At 37.4% G+C, this 27,391-nt stretch overlaps 1 protein-coding gene across 2 annotated transcripts; it reads right to left on the bottom strand.

Annotated features, from left to right (window-relative positions):
* Positions 1-44: 44 nt before the first annotated feature.
* Positions 45-25,249, bottom strand: FIP37 (FKBP12 interacting protein 37). 2 transcript variants are annotated; one of them, XM_086599334.1, is made up of 13 exons: positions 25,091-25,245; positions 24,910-25,026; positions 24,769-24,830; positions 24,650-24,686; positions 24,249-24,336; positions 24,028-24,092; positions 23,857-23,934; positions 7,908-7,955; positions 4,736-4,789; positions 4,146-4,307; positions 3,561-3,630; positions 952-1,007; positions 45-417 (listed from the first exon to the last, which is right to left on the bottom strand). In XM_086599334.1, the coding sequence occupies exons 1-13, from the start codon at positions 25,172-25,174 to the stop codon at positions 286-288; spliced, it is 1,053 nt and encodes a 350-aa protein (XP_086455460.1). In that variant the 5' UTR covers positions 25,175-25,245; the 3' UTR covers positions 45-285. The 2 variants fall into 2 exon arrangements, with proteins under 2 accessions (XP_086455460.1, XP_086455456.1); XM_086599330.1 differs by lacking the exons at positions 45-417; positions 952-1,007; positions 3,561-3,630; positions 4,146-4,307; positions 4,736-4,789 and adding exons at positions 5,519-6,224; positions 6,318-6,656 and having other exon boundaries at positions 25,091-25,249.
* Between the last annotated feature and the right edge of the window lie 2,142 nt (positions 25,250-27,391).

The following is a 27,391-nucleotide window of genomic DNA, read 5'->3' on the forward strand; positions in this document are numbered from 1 at the left end:
GATAAATTGATTAGTTCAATCCTCTATTATGGAGATTCCTCGTAGATGCCGAATGGGATGTACTGTCTAATACTCTAACGATCCACTTACAAATTAATACAACACCACAACATCATTCGTTCCCTGACAATTATATCATTGAATGCGATATGGTAAACAGAATAGCATAATTACAGTCTAAAGTCTAAACTAAATTAAAATGTACAAACACCGGATAATAACTTCTAGAAAATATTTTGGTAAGATGATTCTCAATTTCTGCTTTCGTCTTTGCCAGAGTTGACTTCATTCTGTCAGTCTGTTTTCATCATTTGAATCATCTTCCTTTTCTGTTTTAAGTTCCTTCTGGTTCAATTCAAGCTTCAGCCTCCTGAGTTCAGCGTCCTTCTCTTCCAGACTATGTTGCAAACAGAGCACCTGTAACATATATTTAAAATCTTTCAGTGCCAGAGAAAAAACTACCAAATGGAATTGAAAGTGATTATAAGTAATTAGTAGGTGCTTAATTGATACTTGTCCAAAGTGGAAGACATTTTTATTTGTTTTGGCAGCAGAGAGAATTCTTAAGCATCCCAATAAAATTTTAATCAAGCAATTTAACCACCTCAGGCTCAGATGCTAACTAGTGTTCAACAGAATGGGACACCACAGATAAGTTGGGAAGCTAAGAAAATGCTAAAGATGGTGGTACTATTGAGATTGAGATGTGCTTAAACAACGACAAGAAAAAGCTAGTAACATAGATATAGCATCCAGTAAATCACTTTTCTCATTAATCGCAATGAAATGTGTTAAAGCCACCACTGCACACAAATATTTATTATTTAAAATGCGCTCATTAGACAATATATGTATGATCAAGTTAACTCCAGATAATTATATGAACTAATAAGAAGCTGTTGGGGATAGTATCGAAAAAAATGAAGCTGTTGAGCTAGCACAGATGCTTACCATTTCATTAGATCTCTCCACATCATTTGTCAATCCTTCCATGTAATTACAAATTCCTATTAAGACGACACAAGAAAATCGAAATAAGACAAAGTGCAAGATATAAAATGGATAAACTTAATGACTGGATAACATATTGGGTTAAGTATTCCCCACTAGATGGGAAATTACGGTCTCCCTCCCAAATACACAAAAAAACACGTCAACCCAATTTGACTTTTTTTTTGTGTGTATTTGGGGAGACCCTAATTTCCCATCTAGTGGGGGGAATCCTAATTGGCTCATCTAGTGGGGGGGTAATACTAGTTAACCCTAACATATTATAAAGAAGCAAAAGACAAAAAAGGGACAAGTGTGGGACATTACTTTCATTGAAGTGGTTTCTAGTGTCAACTTTCAGTATACTAATTTAAAATTTTCAACGATCTAAAACCTGTTTCCTAATTACAAGAATCGCTAATCTTCTGACAGCTGTTGTAAAAACATTAAGGGTCACCAACGCTCAAAGAATAAGCTAAAAAAAAAATAGTCCTGGCTGAGAGAAGAAACAACCAGATTTTCACTATTAAAGGAATTTTTCTGTTTTACCTCTACACAGTGAACCCCATTAAAACCTATTTTGTTTTTCTAATCTACAACCCCCCCCCCCCCTTCCCCTCTTTTGTTTCCCTCCTCAGTTCTCAGAATCAATTTATTAAGTAATACTAGTAGTGAGAATCCAAGGTGAGCAAAAGCAACAATTAAGCACTGCAGCAATTTAAATATGGTTTGTGGTGCAACTGAATTAAAAACACCAAAGATGGCGGATGTTTTTCTTGGACTCAAAAGACAGATAGAAGCCGCAAAAGAAAAAAGAGAATGGATTCATATATCTCCTTTGTTTCATTTGCAGCCCCTTTCATGGGTTGTTCCCATCACCATATGTTTCAATACCAATAGCGGACCTACATCTAAACCACACATGTATGGAATTAGAAGACCTACAATCAGATATGACTACCTAAGGATTTAAATAAATAGAATATAAGGTAGCAGAATGGCCACACGAGGAATAGCTGAATTCCAAGCAAACAGACAAAATGAGGACCTGATCTCTACAGCAGGTACTGACAGTGAACCAAAAGCATGTTGCATAAAAATACTAAATAACATACAGGACAGACATGGGTATACCAACGTCAAGTGAAAAGAAGCAGCGGATTTTTTGGAATATAAAGAAAGAAGTCACGGACAAGAATGACTCGCGACAAAAGTAACCTAAACGGCTAAAACATTAATACCATGAATTATATGTCGGGACAAATGGCATTTCTGTTTGGACTCCTAAGGCGAAATATAATTGATCCCTTTCATGGCAATTCAAAAGAAATTGTGGGTAACAAACCAAATGAAAACAACATAAAGAAAAGACCAGGATGAAAATATCAACAGCTCTATCCTCGATCTTTAAGGGGTCTCCCAGAATGATTCGCATTCAATCTTCCCATGAGTGCACCAAGGCCAAGACTATCCCTATCCGATACGCTATTCCAAAAGCCTAGATCCCAGTCAAGATTCCCTTTATGAAGCCATGAATAGGGAAATCCATAAGGGCAGAGATGGTATGAAGTCTGGAAATACCACAAACAAAGGTTTGTCCTTGTCTCACCAAAATATAAAGCTTTCCCTGTTCTCCAAGCTATATTTCTCTATTTAAAAACCCTGGAGGCCCTTTCAAAGGGCTCTTCAGATCACACGGCCATGGGGTGCACTACTATTGCAACCCAGGTTATACTGTCTAAATCTAAGTTTAATCAAAACGGTCGAGTGCTTAACATGTTCCTCACTCAAAACCACAAAGCCACCTGCTTAGACTAACCTCCAGCATCCTCTAATCACCAGACACCCATGCGGCATATTGACCACTTGACAAGGATCTCCTGCACTACAGAAAAAGTTCATACACTTCGCAAACAAGGAACTAAATTTCCGAAAGTTCCATGAAATTTTAGTTTTCAGTGGCCATCGAAACTTTCCGTATAAGTGAACAGTTCATTAATAGTTTGACTGATTTTTCAATATTTTCCGAAAATTTCATGAAAGTTTCTTTTCCAGTGCTCCTCAAAACCTTCATCGAAACCGAAATTTAGTACCTTGTTCGCAACACTCTAATATCAATGACAAAGAGCACGCTAAGACCAAATAATCATAGAAAAGAAACATGTCGAAGCAGAGTTTATGAGTGGTCTCAAAATAAGTATGAGAAGTAAATTTTTCGTAAACAGATGATACAACTACAAGTGTTCTATGGATCAGACAAATGACATTGCAATCTAACACTAACACAGAAATACCTACATGCATCCAACTAAAAATAAGTACTTTATCACCCACACTAACACCAACAATTTCTTTAGATAGATTAACTGAAAAGATATCAGATGGAGGAGTTTCACAGGGGCATGGATTCGGAAGAACGGTTTTTAGTGTATTTCAGTTCAGATGACAAAGGAAAGTTAGGAGTGTGAATTACGGTCACCTAAGCGGTTCCCTTGTAAAAATCATTAGAATGATGGAAAAAGTACTAGTAAAGCTGCACTAGAGTAACTAAACGAATGAAAAGTGCTGACCTTCAAATTGACTCCTGAGCTCCGCATTTTGTGATTTTTGCGAAGCAAGTTTCATTGCCAGCTCATGAATCTGTAGAGGATCAAAGATTCACGCCAAAGTAGAAATCAGAATTTGTAGTCCAATTTGACAACACTTGGAGACACAAATAGTTGTAGAGAGAGACAACATTGGAGAAAAATTCAACAATCAAGTTTTTTAGCTTCACCTGGTTACATATTAGTTATAATAATCTAGTTCCAGGTAAAATGTGTGTGGGCCTCTACAAAAAAACAGAGAATCAAATAGATTCTACTATAACCTTTCAGGCCAACCTATTTCAGCAATATTGATTAATACAACTACCAAAGAAAGGGTGATCAAAGATAAATAGGTAACTGGATGCTCCTACCCCACTATGCCTGGCTCTTTACCTTAAGAAGATATAGGTATAAAGATTTAGGTATGAAGCGTGGGAAACAATGCAAGAAGTGTATGATACAACAGGTAACCTTAAGGAGTGGCGGCAAAACTCACAGACACAAATACACAAACAACTATCATCGACATGAACTTAAACATGCAGTAGCTCTAGGCTTCCCACCTACCTTTCCTTCAGAAGCCAAAGCTCCAATCTCTTCATTTTCTTCCTGCAAGGTTCTACATTTAGCCATTAACATCTTTCCCATCCTGCTTTGTGTGGTAAAATTCACTGCAGCGACATTATCCTGCAATTCCTTCACTTTCTTTTCCTTCTCCTCCACCAAAGTCTGTGAAATTGAAAGCAAAATAAGCAAGTGCCTGGTAGAGTCATTCATACAATTCTCACATACAGCAGCAATACAAACACCGCGTAGGCATGCACAACAGAATACATTCAACTTCCAAAGGACACACACAATTTTTCAATCTATTCCCTCTCCTACAAATGAAAGCTTTAAATATGGATCTAGGAAAAAATCAGGCTAAGACTAAAGAGGTCGAGGTATGGCATTCCTTAAATCTTAAATCACAATGTGACCCCTTACAGATATGGGTCAAATGAATGAAAAAATTGAGGGATTAGTAATTAAGAAGTGTAAAGACCAAGGAACTAGTAATTAAGAAGGGTTTTTCTAATAACTTCCCTACAATAAGCCCAACCACCTATTATTGGCCTTAAAAAAATTGCCCGCAATTGTGAGAATGGAGCATGTACCTTTAAACGCGTGAACTCCTCATGTATAGCTGGATCAAGTAATAACCTCCTTGCCTGGCGATGTTGACCAAAGAAACAAAGTTAGACGCTCACATGACAACTAAATGGATCATGCAGAAGCAGTTCCAATGTCTGCAGCTTGAGCAAATTACAATAAATCACATTATGTATCTGAGAATTTCCTGTTTGAATACATGCCTGATCATTTGCTTAAGAAAAGTAGTCAAACAACGTTTCCCGTCATGGTTGCACCATAAACAAGAAAATGTCATCTGTGTTATGAACTATTGAGGGTATATGTTCCACAGTGAAATACTGAAATATAAAATAATTGAAGCTCCACATTTAAAATCATCGCTAGCTCCAACATACAAACCTAACCTATGTCAACTCGTACAAACCATACAAAGTAACACATACATCACACAAAACTATTATGTGATCGTGTTAAAGCTGTGTGATACACATAAACTAACACCATATGGTCGGATTTCATTTGCAACTTTCCCACTAATATGACTATAGCAACTTGCTCCTGCGGTCTGCTTAATGAAGTAGAAGCAGGTCGGGACCTTCAATATAAGAAAGATTCCCATCATCATGACATTCAAATTGTTGAAACAACTGGTCAAAAATTGAAACCCAGAGAATGAAGTTATGCACGCAATAACTAATTTCTTTTGCATGGGAAAATCGTACGAAGGAATTGCATTCAGTTCTGCCTGCAATACACCGAAGGATCATAAATCACTTAGTGCATGGTTCAATATCTTCCCCACGTCATGACGACAAAGTCATACCATATCCATGAAAAGTGATCTCATAATAATAGGACCCACAAGACATTTCGTAACAGTTAAATCTACAAGTCGTTCTATTACAACATAAAACCTACAAGTTTTTCTATAAGTGTACAACCCATAGAACAAATCATTAACATCTCATGATCCTACCACCATCAAATGCCGCCTACCATGGTTGTAAGAAAAAAAATTCTATGCTCCAAGGACTCCATTCCCATGAAAGCCTTCCTATAATTTTCACATTCACAAAATTTCAATAAAGCACCATGGTAAACCCTCATGTTTATACTACCCCCATGCAGCAACTCGTTCATGACTTGTGTGCAATCGTCTAGGGAAGGCCCCTCCTTAGCTTTTCCAGAGACGACTTGGTCTTTAATTAAACAAATTAGATCTCGGACTTCAGCCTTCATATCTACATCCTCACTAGTTGTTTTTCTCTTCCGCTTGCCTGAAGAGTGTGATGTTCCAATATCAGATTGAGCGCCTTGCTCTGAAGCAGTGGGGTCTCCAGGCGCATCAGTACGGCTGCTTTCATGCTCGCTGTGTGGAACATCAATTGGTAATTTCTTTCTCGCAGAAACCAATGCATTATCTCTATTTGCAACGGTTCCCTCAAACAAAGTTCGCAACTCATTCGCATATTCCAAAGGTTTGTTTCTGAATTTCTTCGATTTTGGGTATTGCTGTTTTCAGAAATACAGAAACACTAAAGTTATACACAATTTCGTTAAAAGAACCCAAGTCATAGTAAATCATGTATAGGTAAGATCTTATACCCTGATGACATCGTCCCAAACAGACTGCGGCCAGTCAAATGTCACAGTCGTAGCATTGTACTCATTCCCAGTTTTGTTAAGCAGGTATTTCCATGCCTGGTAACTCTTCCGGAGATAATCCCACTTGTTCTTAATGTCCTTTTGCTTGAAAATTAGACCAAACTCTTTGTGAATCTCCTTTTTTATCCTATCCCATGAAACAGATTTCAAGGAGTTTCCTTGATAACCACAAGTATTCACCTCTCTCAAGCACAATTCAATAAATCTCTTTTTCAATTGCGGGTTATTACCAAAACTACCTTTCTCATTGCCACTTGGCTTAGATTCTATAGTTCCAACCTATTACCAAAAAACACGTATCAAGTCCTTGTCTAAACAGTTTTTGCTCACCAGACGAGATTAATAAAAAACAAGGCAAAATGTTTGTTTACAACACATCCTTAGTCAAATGAAGTTATTTTGTCAACATTGCTAGGCAATTCTAATTAATGTTGTAATTGGTAACAACATTATTACATTGATAGATGCGATGCGTAGCAGATGATCAAACTTATGGGTGCTCTTTACAGCTCTACTACAAGAAATGTGCTGGTTGTGCATTAGGGAAGACCACCATGGCTCACAAGTGGGAAGACCCTATTGTAACCTATTATAAATTTAATTAAGTTCCTTTTTGAGTTGTAAAACCACTGGATTCTAAGGCCTGTAATATTGAGGGACTTGATGTGATAATAAGCTTCGATGTGATAAGTCAGGGGCTTGATGGCTTCCCTTTGTGTTTTTTCAGAAATGTTGCTCTTGGAAAATGAAACAATACACTGGTCATGGATTTCCAAGAGAGGTGCTACACTAGTTCACCTCAACACAATGTTCAAGCTTAACCCCCAAAATGATTTAAAACCTGTTATAGGCCCATTAGTTTGTTTGGGTCTATGTACAAGATCATCACAACGGTATTTTCCAATAAATTTAAGTGTTAGGGGCATCATTTCACATTTCCAAAATGCCACTGTCAAAGAAAGACAAATACTTTCTCGTTGCCTCATTGCAAATGCTAAGTCACATTGACATGGATATGTGTGTCAATGTCTGACACAGATACAGAGTGTCCGACTCAAAGACCTATATAAGTAGGACACGGGGACACAGCTAATTGATAAGAAAAATATTACTATCCTTCAGTTACACGACTACTTCTTGGGCACAAGACCTTACAAAGCGCCACCTTACAAATAGATAACTATGAAATGGTAAATCATGGAGTTGAAACTATGTTAATTGACTATTTTCTTAGTCTTCTAGTTAGAAATCATATATCCGACACTGATTTTTTAAGGATATGAAGTGTACATGTTACTTAGCAAATGAGATCCCTGATTCCAAGCATGGTATTTAAAGTTGATATGATGAAGGCCTTTCATCATGTCTCAGGGAATCAATGCGCACTAAAAAGCACTAGGCGGGAGGGAGCAAAAGTTAAAATGACAAGCAAAGTGGCAAAGCAGTAAATAAATTCTCTAAGAACTTTGTGAGAAGCCAAAACAAATGACATGCCTACACAACAACTAAAAAATCAACTGTAATATGTACCTGTACAGATGCAGGCTTCAATTGCGACTTGAGATCCCTGACCGCAGACTGGAAGTTCATCAATTAATTCTCAACTTAGTCAGTATGAACAACAAAATATGTTATTAATTAAAGTGATTATAAATTTCATCTCTTTTTTCATAGTTAAAGACAAAAATACCAACACTATCTTCATACTAAAGTAATGTTTTATAGCAACAGACCAAAAAAGCATCCCAAATCTTGCCCTAGATATCTAATATTATGTGTTCATGTACAGTTTATGTTCTCGCTTTCTCTCTCTCTTTTCTTTGTCTGTTTTTTACTTTATCTTTTTCTGACTTTAGATCTAAGAATAGAATTTAAGACCTTTTGCACTAACACTAGTGCGGTAGTGCCCATATTTGAACTTCAATGTTTTAAGCTTGCCTAACTACATCTTTCTAGACTTCATAACTGAAAAAGTGAAAAGTAGTACTTTTAACGGAATGGTGTCTCCCTATATAATAACATGACTGTAAATCTGTTGGCATAACGGAATTCCAGGTTCCAAGTGCGTGTCATGCAATTACACAAAAGCACATGCTGAATGTTTTTATAAAAAAGAAAAACGCCTATAAGCCTTGACGCGGAAGTCCTCCTTGAGTCTCGAAGCAAGCTTCAATTTCTTTTAAAAAACATATGCTTCAAATATTCTAGAAAAAATATAGCTAACTTGAGGCAAATAAAAATAAGCTAATGTCATGTGAAGAAATGCACTTAGACAAGCATAAAGTTATTGAGGTCTGTGAACTTTCGAGTTGCATTGAAGAAAGCTTGAAAAATGCAAGAGGCATAGCCTAGTAAGGACTACGAAACAATAAATATTTGTGAGGTCTTAAATACTCAAAAATTAATATCACATCCAAAATACTCATGGCAATGATTACATTGTATATAGAAATAGGCATAACACATATTAACAAGCATTAAAAGTATCCCATTAGAATTTTTAACCAGAAGTTGATAACAACAAGACATGTATAAACATCTTATGCACTAGTATGCATATAGATATGAACGTGACACCAAAGAATCACAAACTGGTTGCTTGTGAGCCAGTACGGTTTTTGTGCGCGACAATCGGACCTGAAACTCACAAATTTAAGAAGGGAGATGACAAGTTATCGCTTGTAATCACCCTGCAAATAATCAATAACGAGAACGCACAAAGAGAAAACCTTTCTCATACAAACACCAAGTTTATTAATCAACAACCAAGTATGGCCAAAGGCCTACAACTCAATATATAACTAAAGGAACTAATGAATTTAGAAATTAACTTTCTAATTCAGTTATAAAAACTAAAACAACTAATTTTCCTAATAAACCATAAACCTAAAAATAACCTATGCTAAAAACACCAAAATAGCAATCAAACATGCTTCTAAAACCCCTTAATAATATGTGGACCAATATGGGACTAAACCAAAGGTTTAGAACCCTAGAATACATCAACTCTCCCCCGGTTCAAAAAGTTAAGCCCTCGAACTTGCATTCGCTGGACACTTTCGAGAAGGACTTGCATCACATGTGACCACACCTACTACACGTGCATCACCATCATCTGAAGAAGGTTGAAGAATGACTTTGTTTTTCTACCAATTCAAAGAATAAGTATTGTGCTTCCCGCTGTAGATGACATTTCCTATCATACAACCATGGACGTCCCAACGGTAAATGACCAATATCCATATCAACAACGTCACACCAAACACGATCAGAATAGTCTCCAATAGAGAAAGGAACAGAACACTTCTTAGTAACTGCAATCTTAGAAGAATTATTCATCCACTTGAGATTATGTGGCTGAGAATGAGTAAACGTTTTCAAGCAAAGTTTCTGAACAATAGCCGATGACACCAAATTGGCACAACTTCCAGGATCAATCACTATCAATCACTACAGTAGCTAACTTACCACTCATGCTACATGAAGTACGGAAAATCTGGTCTCTCTGAGAAGGTGAGGAGCGAGGCTCAGTAGGCACAGGAGATTTTTCAACCATAAGCAGCGGAAAACATGTATCAGCTGGAGTTAAAGTGTCTTCTGTCTTAAAGTCTTGTGTTACAGCTTTTGTCACAAATTCACTCTCAGCTACCAAGGCTTTCTTAATAGGAGGCTTCTTGCAATCATAAACTTTATGCCCATATGTTCCACAATTGTTGCAATTACCATCAAACTTGGGTTTAGTATCAGTAATCTTAGAAGATGTACTAGAACTCCTAGTGCTTAAATTAGTGGTACTTTTCTTTACTCCCAACCATTTATCCAAATACTTAGCTTTATGTTGGGCATCTGCTAAAATGTCAGGATCATACACCAGGAGAGCATTTTGGATATTTGGCTTCAAACCATTGACAAAGCGGGAAACTCTAACAGATTCACTCTCTTGAAAACCACTACGAGCATAGGCAGAAGTAAAATCATCATAATAATCATCAACAAATTTCATACATTGGCGAGAGTTAAGTAGTGCTTGATGTTGGATGCTTTGGTAGTTGCAAGGAAGGAACTCTAGTCACATAGCTCTTTGCAAATCACCCCAATTGCGATAAGGTAACTCAACTCTTTCTGAAATAAGCCGCTTTTTAGTTTGCCACCATGCATGTGCTCTACTCCTGAATCTCGTAGCAATATTAGGAGCTTGTTTATCATCTGGCACATATCTGGCTGTAAGCACATCATCAACAATGCCTTCCTAATCCAGGTAGTCATTAACATTGGTAGTGCCATGAAATTCTGGGATGACTTCTACCTTAAAATTTTGCTCCCAACGTGTGTTGTTGCACATCATCTCTAAGTATTGGTACACACTGCTTGTGGTAAATTTGTTCGACAACGAGCATTAATGAGTTCACACAATTCAACAAAATTATCATCAATTTTTTTATCCAATGCGTCAAATTTCGCATTGTGGCTAGCAATATCAGCAGTCAAACCATTCAAATTTATCTCCATAGCTTCAAACTTCACATTAAGCTCCTCAATAGATTTAACACGATGAGTTGCCATTTTTTTTTTTTTTTTGGTAGATTGGTCTAGACGGACGGACAGACTATTTTGGGCTGGACTTAAAACAGATTGGGCTTTGGGGAAAAACAATAGCTGAGTTAATAAGCACTGAACTAGGAAGTGGGCTAAGTGGCTGACTAATTAAACAGAACGGGGTCTAAGTAATTAAACCAAAAATAGAAAATGGACTACTGTTTGCACGTAGTGTGAACTTAAAGGACAAGTTCCTAAAACCAGAAAAGGAAAAACACGAACACGAACAAACTTTGAGGAGGAGAATAGCTCGAGAAAGTTAAAACTACTTACCAGGAAAAAAAATGACAAACAAAAGGTTGTTGGTGCTGATTTTTCTTTCCTTATTACTGCCTTCTTCTGCTTATCTTTTTTTCTGGTGGTATAGTGAATCGAAATTGTGGCAGTGGAAAATAACTTGACAATGGAGTTGTGAGACGGAAGCGATTTGTGGGGGCACCAAAAACAGGAAGAATCTTATGAATCTGATACCAATTGATGCACTAGTGTGCAAATAGATATGAACGTGGCGCGAAAAATATAACTGAACTGGTTGCTTGTGAGCCACTACGGTTGTTGTGCGCGACAACCGGACTTGAAACTCACAAACTTAAGAAGGGAGATGACAAGTTATCGCTTGTAATCACCCTGCAAATAATCAATAACAAGAACACACAAAGAGAAAACATTTCTCACACAAACACTAAGTTTATTAATCAACAACCAAGTATGGCCCACCTACAACTCAATATATACCTAAATGAACTAATGAATTTAGAAACTAGCTTTCTAATTCAATTATAGAAACTAAAACAACTAATTTTCGTAATAAACCATAAACCTAAAAATAACCTATGCTAAAAACACCAAAATAGCAATCAAACGTGCTTCTAAAACCCCTTAATAATATGTGAACCAATATGGGACTAAACCAAGGGTTTAGAACCGTTTTTTTTTTTTATCGGTAAAACTCAATTTTATTTATTATAGATCCAAAGGTTACACATTACAAATTACATATAGATCTTAGGTAGAGTAGCTACTCGATCATACCCACTTGTACATTTAAGTTACAAGAGTATTCCAATCGCATAGAAAATCGACATAACCCACTCCCCGGAAGTTTGGACACACATTAGCCCACTCGAACAACAATTCTTTGACTTCTTCCACTATCTTATGTATCTTTTTCTCCTTGTACTCAAAGATCCTCATATTTCTTTCTTTCGATGAAGTCCACATAATAGTACTAGAAAGATGATCCGCAAGCCACTTGGACTTGTTAGACAAAGAGCCCGCAATCAAATTCTTCACTAAGGCTTCTCTAACATTTAATGGTGGATCCCAAGGCCTATTGAATGAGAAGAAGAAATCCTTCCAAACATCACTCGCAAGTGGACAATTGAGAAGAAGGTGATCAATACTTTCATCCACCCTTTTGCAAAGTTAACAAAGGGTTGGGAGGTTCATACCCCTTCGATTAAGATTATCAACCGTTTTGATCCTTCCCAAGTAAGTGAGCTAACAAAAGAATGCCACTTTGAACGGGATAGACATCTTTCAAATCCTTTTATGTGGGAAATTAAGGATCCTCTCCGTAGTGTTGAGATGTTGCAAGGTAAACTCGTTGGCCAAGTTCAAGTAAAAGGATTTTACGGTAAACCCATCTTTCTCCTCCCAAATCCACTTCCTTGAGTCAATCTCTCCAAATCTACTCCCCTCATGGTAAATGGACTCTAAGAAGGTCTCAAAGTTTTCTATCTCCCAATCATTAAGGCCTCTCCGAAGTGACACGTTCCACACCACCCCTTGATTACTTCTCTCCAAATAATCCGATATCAAGGCTTTCTTATTGCACGCCAAGCTATAAATGTCATCAAATTGCTCCCTAAGTGTGGTTTCCCCCACCCATACATCATCCCAAAATGAAATGGTCTCCCCGGTTCCGGGTAGAAAAATCACGCCTTTCTTAAACTTGTCCCATACGCTTGCAATGCTCCTCCAAAGAGTCCTCCCAAAAGGATTTCTCGATACCTTCAACGACCATTTATTAACCCCCTCTCCATACTTATCCACAACCACTCTTCGCCATAGATGTTCATCCTCCTCACCATATCTCCAACTCTATTTTGCTAGTAAAGCTTTGTTCATGAGCAAGATGCGTTTGCACTCCAACCCTCCTTCCTTTGATAGACAGAGCCTATCCCATTTAACCATGTGCATTTTATTCTTCCCTTCCTCCCCTCCCCATATGAATCTCCTAGATAGCTTCACTAAGTGCCTAGCGACACTTTTAGGAATCGGAAACAAAAAAAGATAATAATTTGGAATAATAGATAAAGTAGAGTTCACCAAGGTACATCTTCCCCCAATAGAAAGACACTTTGTTTTCCATCCCGCCAATCTACTTTCCACCCTATCAATTACCTTGGCCCAAATATCCTTAGACTTGCTTCTAGCTCCCAACGAAGGCCCAAATATAGTGTAGGAAAGACATCCACCTCACAACCCAACACCCTAGCAATATCGCCCAACCTTTCCACCACCCCCACTCCATAGATCCTCGACTTTGACAAGTTGATTCTAAGCCCAAAGGCCAACTCAAACCACCCAAGTAAGTATTTAAGTGCATTCGCATTATTCGTATTATCCATCGTCGCACTTCTGAAAAACATGGTATCATCCGCAAATTGGACGTGTGAGATGGATATAGACTCCATTCTACTTGAAGCTCTAAAACCATCAATGATTCCCCCTTCCACCAACATACTTGTCATTTTACTAAGTACCTCGGTAATCATGATAAAAAGAAAAGGTGATAGAGGATCACCTTGTCTCAATCCTCTAGAACTCCGGAAGAATCCATGTGGAACTCCATTGATGAGGGTGGAAAACCGCGCCATAGAAATGCATACACAAATCCATCTTCTCCACCTAGCTCCAAACCCCATCTTCTCCATAACAAAATCCAAGAAATTTCACAACACATGGTCGTAAGCTTTCATGATGTCCACCTTGAGAACCATACCTCCACCACCCAATTTTTCTTTCGAATTAATTATCTCATTTGCAACCAAAGAACAATCAAGTATTTGTTTTTTTCTAACAAATGCATTTTGGAAGCTTGAACCATAACCGCTTTCAACCTTCTAGCAAGAACTTTAGTGATGATTTTGTACAAAGATCCAAGAAGACTAATAGGTCTATAGTCTTTCAACTCTTCCACTCTTTCTTTCTTCGGGATTAGTGTAATAAAAGTTGTATTAAGGCGCCAATCTAGGTAGTTATCTCCATGAAACTCTTCTACCACCTTCATTACATCCTCCTTTAAAAAGTGTCAACACCTCTTGAAAAATGCAATAGGTAACCCATCCGGGCCCCGTGCTTTATCCCCACCAAGCATATCCACCGCATCTTTCACCTCTTGTTCAAGAATTGGAGACTCCAATCTTTCTTTATCTTCTAGCGAATGCTATCAAGGTTAATCCCTTCCACTCTAGGCCGCCATCGATGAGGTTCTTTATGAAGTTTCTCATAGAACTCCATCACATGATTTGCAATGACTTCCTTATCCTCCTCTAGCACACCCCCAATCCTAAGTTTTAAGAGATTGTTAAATCTTCCTCTAGTCCTTGCCATTTTATGAAAATACTTAGTATTTCTCTCCCCTTCCTTCACCTCCACCACCCTTGATTTTTGTCTCCAAGACACTTCCTCCATCAAAATAAGTGTATTAAGTAAATTTTTTATTTCTTTTCTTCTTACCACCTCCTCTCTAGTTAGTTTACCCCCTTCCTCCTTACGGTCCAACTCGGCCACTTCCTCCAATTTCAAACCAATTCTAATATCCACCCTACCAAAAGTCTCCTTATTCCATGTCTTGAGGCTTACTTTCAAACTATTCAACTTTTTCCAAAACACAAACCCTGCATTCCCATTGAAATGGAAAGACGCCCACCAACCTTCCATCAAAGGAATGAGAGCATCATCTTTGAACCACATCATCTCAAATTTGAAAAGCCTAGGCCCTCCTACTTTCTCCTCACAATCTAATAAAATTGGACAATGATCCGTAATAGGTTTCGGTAATGCATGCAAAGACTCTTTTGGAAACATCTCCTCCCACTCCGGACTCACAATAAACCTATCAATGTGACTCAATAAAGGATTACCCTCACCCCTCGAGAAAGTGAATAAGCCACCACCCATAGGAATATCAACAAGATAATTCCTATTGACAAAAGAAGAAAACTCCCTCATAAACCTATCTTCTCCGCTAACCCCCCTTCTTTTCCAAACAAATCTAATTGCATTAAAATCACCCCCAAGACACCACATGTCCCCGTTCCAAGCTCTTACATCCTCCAATTCCATCCAAAAATCATCTTTGAACCCGTAATCTACCGGCCCATAAATATTAGAAATCATACACCAAGGTTGGTCCACTCCCCATCTACAACGAACGGTAAGAGAGAAAGCTCCTTCCAAAACCTCACTCACCTCCACCACTTCCTTATCCCATAAAGCAATCATACCTCCGGACCTTCCCGTCCTCCCCAAAGAAGGCACGAAAGCAAAGCCCATATTCCCACTTCCCCATAGTTGTCTTGCTCTACGTAAACTCATACTATCCCATTTAGATTCTTGTATCATAAGAAAATTTACTCTCCACTTTCTCCTCATCCTCCTAATCCATCTTCTTTTCTCCTTTCCTCCTACCCCATTAACATTCCAAGAAAGAATAACCGGCTTTAACATGAGGAATGATCTCTCCTCATGTCTTTGTCAACCTCCTCTTCCGAATACTCATAATCAACCTAGTCTTCATATCCCGAATCCGAAGAAAGGTCATTATAAGCCTCCCAAGGATCCCCCTCAATGTTCTCCCTGCCCTTCTTTCTTCCTCCCTACTCTCCATGAGTTGAATGATCTTCTCTCTCCTCTCCTCAACCCGTACACCCCATCTTTCACCAAAAGATAAAAAGTTTTCTCTTTGTTCCCTCACCCTCTCACCTTCTACGTCTTTTTCATTGAAATCATTCATCACCGTCACATTCAACAGGAGAATTGTGGTCACCAACTTCCCTATTTTGCACCCCCTCTCCCTCATCAATAACACACTCACCAGTAACTCCCAAACATTTTGACAAAATGCGGCTAGAAACCCCTTGTTTCCTACACCAGGCATCTCCACTGTGCTTGCCACCAACTAGAGCAGATATCTGTATGGCAGCCTGAACTAGCGTTTCAGTTGTAGGTATTGCTCCTGGAATAAGCCCCTCATTAACACCTTCCTGAGTTCCTGCACCAAACTCCCCCATATGGGTTCGGTTTGCTGTCAAACCAGCCTCTGAGTTCCCCTCTTTACTTGCTTCTTCACATAGAAAATCCCTCCCACGTGACTCCTCTGAACTTCTCTGCTTGACCTCAACAAACCCAATTTTCACAGGATGATTATCTCCACCATACTTGTCCAAAACATTCATTAAGTTTTTCTTCTTCTTTCTCTCTTACACCTATATCCGAAATTTTTGTGATTCCCTCAAGTCTTTACTTGCTATTCTCTGATTTTGGCACTGTAGTAACAGCTGATCCACTTTCTCCATGATAGATTTCTCTGCACACCCTTCTCTAACCCATTTTCCTTCCAATCAGATTGCAATTTCTTACCTCCTTCTCCTATAGACGATAACTCCGACAAGCTCACTTGGTTCTTTCTCTGGAGTAGGATGAAGTGACTTAGAGTTGGCGTTAGAACGAGAAAGAGAATGAGAATGAACAGGGCTAACATGTTCCTGACTTGGGCCCTTTGGATCTCTCAAGTTAAGCCCGTTACTCACAGATGAATCTGTTGGATTTAAATTACCTTCATGGACCACCTCCTGATCTGTTCCATCGCATTGGGCAACCATTCCAGTTTCCAGTATAAGCCCATTTGCAAATCCCATCCCACATACATGATTCACCAAGCGGTTCGGTCCATCTTGCATATCAGGCCCACCTTCACAGATATTAAGTATTCCCGTGATTCCTTCACGTGCAAGACTTACAGTTGTTGGCAAATTCAAATTAAAGTGTCTTGCACGTGACTGAGTCTCCTCCACCAAAGAAAACTCTCCGACCACCGCTGCAGTACCCAATGGACTGCTACTACTGCTGGAAGAAGATTGTAAAACCCTATCATCACCACCAACCTCCCCTCTTTCATCAGATCTGTGTTGTCTTACTTCTTCCCTACCTATAGCAGCTGCTGGTATGCTTTCCGTGTCCACTGACTGACCATCAAGACCAACAACGCAATATTTCCTCCATCTTAGCGACACCCAAACCCCGTCTTCATCGAACACCACCTTTTTTGGCCGATCAAACCCTCTTCCTTTCTCTTTCAACATCATCTCCTTGCAGAAGTTGATTTTCTCTATCACACTCTCCCAACCTGGATCGCCACTAACCACCCTCACCTGCACTTCAGCTAGGGGTGCAAGTGGATATCCAAATATTCGAATCCGATTCGAATTTGTATATGAAAAATCGGATATTATCCGAAAATTTCGGATATCGGATTCAGATTTGGATAATTTTTTATGTCCGAACTGGTTTCGGATTCGGATTCGGATACTGCCATATCCGCATCCGAAAATATCCTATCCAATTTAAAATTTTAATAGTTATTATATATAATTTATTTATTTATTTATTATTGTATAAAATATTATATAAAATCATAAACTAATAATATAAAACTATAATAACAAAATAATAATAATAAATGACAAATATATATATTTATAATAGTTTTTATAGTGGTAAAATAAATTATTCAAAGCAAATAAAATTTTAATTAATATTAATTTTCGGATCGGATATTATCCGATATCCGATTCGGATAAAAAATTTAATATCCGTCGGATTCGGATTCGGAGTTCGGATTCGGATATATCCGAATCCAAACCTATCTGTTTGCACCCCTAACTTCAGCTATGATTGGTTCTTCATCTTCCCCACCCTTCTGGTTGTTTCCCTTACTCCTCCCTTCTGTCTCATCTCCTCCCACCTCAACCTCACCCTCCAATCTACTATTCTCTCTTTCAAGAACTTGTTCACCTCCCCGTCAAAGCAAAGCATGAAGATATGAGCCAGTCCTCCTTGGTATCTCCCTGTTCACCATTGTTTCAAGAGTTTGAGACCTTCTTCCCTTTTGCTTTGGATTCACATTTTCGACCCCCTCGGGTGTTAGGCCACTGTAGGACCTTGACAAATCCTTTAAGGAAAGTTGCAAAATATTTCCAGCCTGTAACATTCTTTCCTTCCTTCAGGCACACGAGAGAAAGAAGGCGCATGCGACCTTTGCTAGAACATGGGTTGATCGAAATCTGCACATACCTACCATTCTTGTTGGTTCAGTATTCCCACATTCACTACAAACTAAGCATCCCCTTTCTGTTAAGCAAAACATCATCCGTAGTTTCGTTTGCAACAAAGGACTGAAATCTGTTAGCAACCCACAAAAGTCGTCTCCTTTGCTAGAAACCCTTTGGTCCCGTGACTTGCTCTCCTCTCGATAATTCGATCAAGCTTCTTCCACTTATACCAGTCCACCCTACCTCAAATCTCTTCCACTCAATAAAGATCACCATCCTCTTAATAAATGACTCCTAAGAAACCTCTACCAGTTTGAAAGAGTAATTCTCAAGGGAACTCACGTTTCCACAACGATACCCACTGCGAAATTTTAGCAAACCAAGACCCTTCCAAATGCTTGGCGGTTAAAAAAGGTTTAGAACCCTAGAATACATCAACATCACCTATTTATAGATTGAAACTTATATGTGATTTCTAAACTTAGAAGGATAAGTTTGTTAAATAAAGCTTAGAATTTCACTTAATAAACAAATAAAAGAGCTGAAGAAAGGGCTTACGGCTTCATTGAGGCTTCATACCGAAAACACTTAAGGCATAGGAATTGAGGCATATGCCTCATTAGTGTCGATCGTAAGCCTCTTTAACTAGCATAGAGGCTATAGTATCGGTGTGTTTTTTCTTTAGCATAGAGGCTATAGTATCGGTGTGTGTTTTTCTTCATTAAGCTTGGGAAGCTAAGCCTCGGTGCCTTTTTTAAACAACGATGTGCTTATTTCTAAAATCATTCAGTAGAAAATCTGATGTTAAAATATGCTAATGAACACTAAAGGGCTATTTGTTTTTTTGGGTTAAGTTATAAGAGGGTCTTATAAAACCATGAGTTATAAGAGGGTCTTATAAGATGGTCTTATAAAGTGGTTTGTTTTTCATTTTAAGTTCCTCTTATAAGCACTTGTAAAAATAGAAAAAACAAATACATAACATCTTATAGATGGTTATTTGACAAATATAACCCTACTTTACATCAGATTTAACATGAATAGATTAATTTGAAACAAAAATATAGTTTGATTTTCGATTTCAAATCAATTTTGATAATTAGAATATCGATTTTAGGAAACTACTTTAGTTGGCAGTGGTGGTAGTGGTCTTAATAGCACGGTGGTAGTGGTCTTAATAGCACGGTGGTGGTAGTGTAAGTGATGATATTGGTCTTAATAACACGGTGGTGGTAGTGGTAGTAGTAGTAGTAGTAGTAGAAGTGGTGGATATCTTAATAGCGCGGTGGTGGTGATAGTCTTAATAGTACGGTGGTAGTGGTGGTGATGGTAATGATAGTGGAAGTGATGATATTGGTCTTAATAGCACAGTGGTAGTGATGGTGGTGGTGGTGGTTTTAATAGCACGTGGTGGTGGTGGTGGTGGTGGTGATAGTCTTAATAGTACGGTGATAGTGGTGGTGGAGGTGATGATGGTGGTGGTAGTGGCAAAGATGGTGGTGGTGGTTTTAATAGTTTGGTGGTAGTGGTGATGATGGTGGTGGTAGTGGGGGTGAATTGGTGATGATGATGGTGGTAGTGACAGCAGTGGTGGTGGTGGTGGTGGTAGCTGGTGGTGGCTAGGGGAATGGAATTATTTTGAGAAGAAGATAATGAAAATGAAAGAAGAGATAAATGAGGTTAGGGGTATATGGACAGGGTGTTTGAGTTATTTTTCAAGTTATAAGACTTATAGAATTGAAGTAGATCCAATTTTGGTACTTATTTAGGGGCCATTTGTTTTTGCCTCTTATAAGACATTGATGTCTTATAACCTCTTATAAGATGTGGCCCAGTGATTTTTGACATTTTTTTGGTTTGTTTTTTGCCTCTTATAAGAGGCATTCTACTAGAAATGTCTTATAAGAGGCATGATTTCTGTAAGTACCAAAATTGGATCTACTACAATTTTGTAAGTCTTGTAAGTTGGAAAAAGACACAAACGCCCTAAACACACTACCCTTTGCCCTCGTTCTCTTCTGCCTTCTCTAAAAACTCATTTCTTCCCAACCCAAGCCGCAACACCCATTGCCTCAATTTCTGCTCCACCGTGACGCAGCTGGTGCTGCTCCACCGTCTTTCCACTGCTGCTGCTCCACCGCGGCGCTGCTGCTGCTGCTGCCACCAATCAATCACGAGCTCATTTCTATTGTTGCTGCCACCGTAAGTATCTCTAGATCACCACTTGTTTTCTTTTAATGGTGTTAAGATTAATTTCAACAATCCTATCGAGGTAGTGAATGATAAGATTGGGTTTTGGTTAATTTCTATCAGCTATCTTAATATATGATAAGATTAATTTCTGTCTGTGAAGATCATTTTGCACACGGTAGTGAAGAACACTTCAGCTGTTACCTTAATATATGTCAGCCCTCTCAGTGGCTCGGTTAAAGCTTAAACTTCATAGTGACGTTGGAAAGCACTGGTTTTCATCTGAAAATGAAATCAGCCCACAATTATCATTTTGCTTTTGTAGATGGCTGGATTTGACAAATAGAAATATATTTTGTTGCTAGTTTCTTGATCCTATTATGATATTTGAAATAGTATGAGTTTATCCACTTCATTTATATCCACTTCAGTGAGGTTGGGTTTTGGTTCTTTTTGGAAATGGTAATTTGGGTATTGTTTATTTGATGTGTATTGAAGATAAATAATTGTTGGCTTGCCTTGAATGTGTCCTGTAAGTTTCCGCAATTGTTGGCTTGCATTGGTGTACTCATTTTCCTGCATTCTGTTATCCAGTCATAGACATTTTTTTTTAACAGGAGAAACAACAATATTTTGGTATCCAGTCATAGCCTGCAACATTTTACTGATATAAACAGACAATAGCTTTGTAGCTTCAGCATCATTTTAACTTGAGAAGTCCCTGATGAACTGCTTGTTTATCCTAAGTGCCTTTACTCTTGTGGATGTGTAATTGCTTAGAGAGAAGATTCTTAAAAGTGGAGTCTGCTCATTGTGCAAGCAAACACATTGCCAAGTGTCTTGTCAACATAAGCTGCCACCAATGTGTCTTTTGTACTCCTCAGCATACTGAGAAGCTCCTGCAACCTAATATTTGCTAGTCATCCTCACTCAAGTGACAAGGCTGGAGCCAGCATGCCGGTCTGCTAGAGCTATTTGTTCATGGAAATGTCGCTGACTAGATTGTGAAACGCGGGCAGCCTCAGATTTCTTAACAAATTGTTTATTAAAGTAGGCACATGCCGGCATTAAGATTTTAATTTATAGTGGCATATATAAATTTTAGGGAAGACAATAGGTTGGACTTGTCACGTAAGATCCAAGTTGGTATAATATGCCGGTTAGTTCTGATTTGTATCAATATATTCCTAATATAATATGCTGAATAATTTAATTGGATTGATATGTAAATCCAAATTACATAATGAAAATGCCCCGATAAGTTGATTTGTGTAGTAATGGTGTTGAATTTTTTAGCAAGCCGTGATTAATAAATTAACCTTTTTGGATTCAAATTTATAAGGCCTAAATTTGGTTTCTACTTTCTATAGATACAAGTATAGTGTAAAAGAGGTGTTGGGCTGGCTGGGACGAGCTTAACAAAAATACCAACATGAGCCCTATTCCGGTGGCTCGGTTATGCTTATAAACTAATGCTTATAAATAAGCAGTTATTTCGTTTATGCATTATTATTTAGATTTTCTAAGTGCTGAAATAATCTAATGAACTGTTTTTCTTTTTTGTTTTTTTTTAAGGTACTTGCTTGTTTACATTAGAACATATATATCATGGCTAATAATGTCGACAATACGACTGAGGGCAATACTGAGGGTAGTACTGAGAGTAGCGCGGCCAAGGTTCACCATGTATTTACCAATGTCCCTGGATTAGCTCAAGCTTTCCTAGACTTGTGTTTGGAAGAAGTTACGAAAGAGGGTTACCAAGGTTCATCCCTAAAACCTATTAGCCGGAAACGCCGTAAAGGGATACCTTGAATGATAAGTTTAAGTTAAACCTTGAGCAAAAGGCTTTCAAAAAATAGGTGGGATCTTGTGAAAAAAAGTATGTGGCTTGGAGGAATTGTGTTGGCAAGAGTGGTGGAGGAATCAATTTTGCACTTGGGAGTATTAATTGGCCAGAAGAAGTTTGGGCTGATGTTCTTCAGGCAAGTGCTATTATATTGCATAATTTGTTTTGTAGTAATTCAAATTTGTTTTTATTTTTATGTTAATTATGTTATTGAATTATTTTGTTTGGTCCAAATTAATATAGAGGAACCCATTTGCAATAATCTATAAGAAGAAGCCTCGAGTAATGCGAAGAGTTGTACAAGTTGTTTGAGGGCACTTTGGCTGACGAGGGGGATGCTTTGCTTATGCTACCGGGGAGGTTGGGTTGCCGATGATCATGTAGTGATTGATGACGATGATTCAAATATGGTGAATGATGATACCATTCCAATTCCGGACCGGATGTGGAGGTAACTGATTCTTATTGGGATAATGTACACATCAATACTCCTCCTCTGATTGCGCCAACCTAGCACCCCCACTTTGAACAAGGTGGAACTAGTAGTGTTGCTAGTGATGGTTCAAAAAGAAGAGAAAGAAGGTAGTTGATGAAGAGGAATCTGATGGTGTGCAAGAGTTAATTGGTGTAGTGAAGAATCTAGTGACACATATGGAGCTTGAAAGGATTGAAGTGAAGAAGAACATGGAGTCCTATTCTATGTCTATATGCATGGGTATTCGAATTATCTAAAAGAAAATGAGCGATGACTATGGATGTGTATATGGGTGCAATGGTGAAACTTGCTGCAAATAAGGAGTTTAGGAAAGCCTTAGTTGAATTGGAGGATATGGAGGATAAGAAGATTTTTCTCACAGGATTGGTTAGCATGGGAGTTTAACTTGGTGGGGATGTTTTAAAACATACTCGGTCTACTTTTTTTATTATGTTGTAATGTGATACTTAATTAGCTATGCATATGACAATGCATTATCATTTAAGTGGTTATGAAATCTACTTTTTTTATTATGTTGTAATGTGATATTTAATTAGTTATGCATATGACAATGCATTATCATTTAAGTGGTTATGAAATTAGACGTGAATTGGTACTATGTAATGGTATGCAAAGCAGGGTTATATTTGTCAAATAACCATCTATAAGATGTTGTATGTTTGTTTTTTTTTTTTTAAAGTGCTTATAAGAGGAACTTAAAATAAAAAACAAACCAGTTTATAAGACCCACTTATAAGACCCTCTTATAAGACCATGTCTTATAAGACCCTCTTATAACTTAAACCAAAAAAACAAATAGGCCCTTAATTGGAGCCTCTTATAAGACATTTCTAGTAGAATGCCTCTTATAAGAAGCAAAAAACAAACCAAAAAAATGTCAAAAATCACTGGGCCACATCTTATAAGAGGTTATAAGACCTCAAGGTCTTATAAGAGGCAAAAACAAATGGCCCCTAACTCTCCAACAAACCAACAAAAGAAGGTAAAAGCATATAAAAGTGTCCTTACCTTCAACTCTGCTATCTCTTGTTCCCGTTTTGCAAATGTTACTATGAATGCAGCTTCTTTTTTCTTGGCTTTATCAAGCTTATATTAAGAAAATATCAAAAGCAATATCAGGATGTGTGAATGAAGGTTCTTCTTTATACACCTTACAATAGTAACATGCAACCATATTACCTGTTCTCTCAATGACTCCTCTGAAGATTTTAAGGTCTGCAGGTAACTGACAACCAACCCAGGTTCTACACACACAGAAACATAACAAGTGCTCAAAAGCATAGCCAAGAGAACGACAATGGCGACACACAGTCAATTAAGTCGACCAAGTTTCCTTCGATTAGAAGTCATCTAAGTAGAATATATACACCAAAAGAAGACTCAAAAGAAAAAGGGCCAACCTGGTGATGTACCAGCTGGTATATATGGCTCATTCTCAAAAGCAGAATGCCACTTTTGAATCTCTGATCTTGCCGCTTCAAGCTCCGTCTGGGAAAATTGAGGAACCAGTAAGAGGACACAAGAAAAATGCACAATGTAACCTTAAATTAACACCCTTGGGACCAGGTAACTTCTACTAATTAAGCACACAGTTTTAATTAATCGGTATCGGCTAAATAGTGGCCATTAAGTTATAAAAATGCTTTTTACTTTTACTACCATGTTATGCATATTAATATATTATTTATGTGTTAGTGTGACGAAGTTGATGATAGTAGTTGTACTTTGGAGCTAATTTACTCAAAGAATATTATGAAAATCTGTGAATAGTACACCAAAAGGCAAAGTTAACAGTACGTACTTGGCATGTCGTAAGCGTATCTTTACAATTTTGAAGACTGCACCACAAGATGACATAAGATATCAGAACTAACACAAATAATGTAGAAAGCAAAATGATATTGAAATATATAAAGTTACCTCTCACGGAGTGACAATATCATTCCCGTAGCGACACCCGGTGCAGTTTCTTCCAATTTTCCCTTCATTGCAAAAATAATTTCAAGGTGGTCCATTTTTCTTTACTTAAAACAGTAACAAGTGAAATGAAATGAAATTTACCTTGTCTGATCCGAAGAAGTCATCGTCATCGTCATCATCAACAACTCCGAAGCTTCTTTTGGTACCTGCACGCCTGGTCCCACTTCCTGGGAAATCTCCACCACCAAAATCATCTTCCTGAAAATGATATTTCAGTCACCAAATTTATGAAATTTCGCGGAATTTTGATAGAGAAACTTACTTCTTCGAGATGAGTGCGAGTCGCCATTGCAGATTTCAAAACCCTAAAAAATAAATGTTCAATAATGTTTGATTTCGAGCTCATTACTGTAAAATGTAAATTAGCGCGAATTTGTTCATGGTCTGGGCCTATGTTTCTAAAATGGGCCTCTATGAAGGTACTTCGGCCTAAAAACATTTACACCTTCTGGTCACATGGTGACTCATGGTTAACCCGATATGTCTCCTTTGCACTTTCTGTTTGTGGGTTACATGTATTGACCTTAATTCGTGTATTTGTTTATGTGTTCTAAAATGAATTTCTGCTTCTATTAAAATAAAGCGTCATACTTTTCCAGTAACTAGTTGAAAGAGATTTGTATTAACCAAATGGATACTTGCTATGTATTAATCCAAGAAAAGTTTATCACATCATTTTCTTGAATTCCTATATGATCTATTGCTACTTCGTCTTTGCGAGATAATTCAATCTACACTTGTATATGTCACTATTCAACTATGTACAGTATGCAATGATGCTTTCGCAGCCAAATTCATCATGTATATATATGACAACTAACTAGCCACCTTATCATTTGGATTATTTGTTGTGTATTAATCATTGACACCATCATGGCCTCACCGTTTATTTGTCTTTCTATTCTATTTGATCATCTTAGTTTACGAATGGAATCTTAAGGCCCTGTTTGGTAGCCTGTATTGCCCAACCCATTCATGGGTTAGGGTGCACTATCCTGATTTTTATGTTTGGTTCCTATTTTTTGAGCCCAAGCCTGTAGACCTTAAGCTACTAGTTGGTTGGCCCAACCACAAAAGTATGAATAACGGTATCCATTGGAAAAGGTTGGATTTCAATCTACATCATAATAAATAAGAAAAGGACCGACAAAAAAAAAAAAAAAAAATTCTACTCTCTTCTTCTTCACCACTTCAACAATTTATTCCCCCCCACCACCACCACCACCATCTTCTCTCCACACCTTGCTTCTCTTACTTAAACAAAAATGAAAAGTGCAATATCTCAAAGCAAAACCCACCGTTTTCATCACAAAAAATCTCCATTTTATCAAATTTGAACATCTCTCTACTCACATCATCTCTTGATTTCTCCAATTTTGAAGATACAAAATGAAACCCACTTGATTTTTTTGATTTCCAAATTGTTGCTACTAAAGAAGTTTATGTAATATTTCTTTTGTAAATTTCTTTCAAGAAAATAGAAACATATATGTGGTTGTTTTGGTATATTAATTTGGGAGTTTGATTAACAACTGCTTTTAAGATTGCAATTGTATTGGGTTTTCTATTTGAAGTTTTTCATGATTATTTTGTGTGTTTTTTGACTTGGGGTGCAATAACTTTTAAGAAGAGTAGGCAAGAACCAAACAACTTGTGTTATTGATCATCTCTGGGACATGAACCACGAGAATTGGATACTCTAAATTTGGCTAAGTACCACCTAGTACAGCATAAGTTGTTACTGCCAAACAGAGCCTAAGGGAAACAGAAATCCCAAAACACAAGGAAAGCCCAAGGCAATGGAACAATCTAGTGGCATTATTAAGCCCTCGAGAATTACTATATATTATATACATAAGCAGATTCTGTTTACTATATTTTTTATACCATAGTTTATACCATACTCCTTTACAAAATAAATTAAGTGCTAATAATTTGTATATATGATCTACTAACTATATATAGCATTTTTACAAAAATTCATCTTATTTGGAAATTTCTAACGTAATTAAAAGTTGTTGTAAACTTTAAATTTTTTTTAACAATTCAAAATTTTCGATTTTACAATCATCTTTTGACATGGTTAAACATTATCAAATGAGGTGAAATTTTATAGAAGTAGTCTTCATGGTTAGTTGAACACAGCCACAAAAAACTAGTTATAGGTAAAGTTGTAAGACATGATATAAAATATGGTATAAAAAATGTGGTAACAACATATATGAGTTTTTAAAAAAAGTATAAGAGATATATGAGTTATATATGTGGTATAAAAAAGTGTAACAACATATATGAGGTTTTTATACCAACATATATGTGTAACAACATAAAAATATAATGCATGTAACTAGATACCAACATAAAAAAGTGTAACAACATATATGTGGTATAAAAAAGTATGGTTTATATATATATATATATATATATATATATATATATATATATATATATATATGAGTTTTTAACTAACTTCAATTCCTCCTCCAGGCCATTAACAACAAAATGCATGCAACTAGATCTCAAAACCAAAAAAACAAAAACAAAATAGTTGTTACAACTTGTC

The sequence above is a fragment of the Coptis chinensis genome, chromosome 1 (assembly GCF_015680905.1).
Source record: "Coptis chinensis isolate HL-2020 chromosome 1, ASM1568090v1, whole genome shotgun sequence".
Classification (NCBI taxonomy): Eukaryota; Viridiplantae; Streptophyta; class Magnoliopsida; order Ranunculales; family Ranunculaceae; genus Coptis; species Coptis chinensis.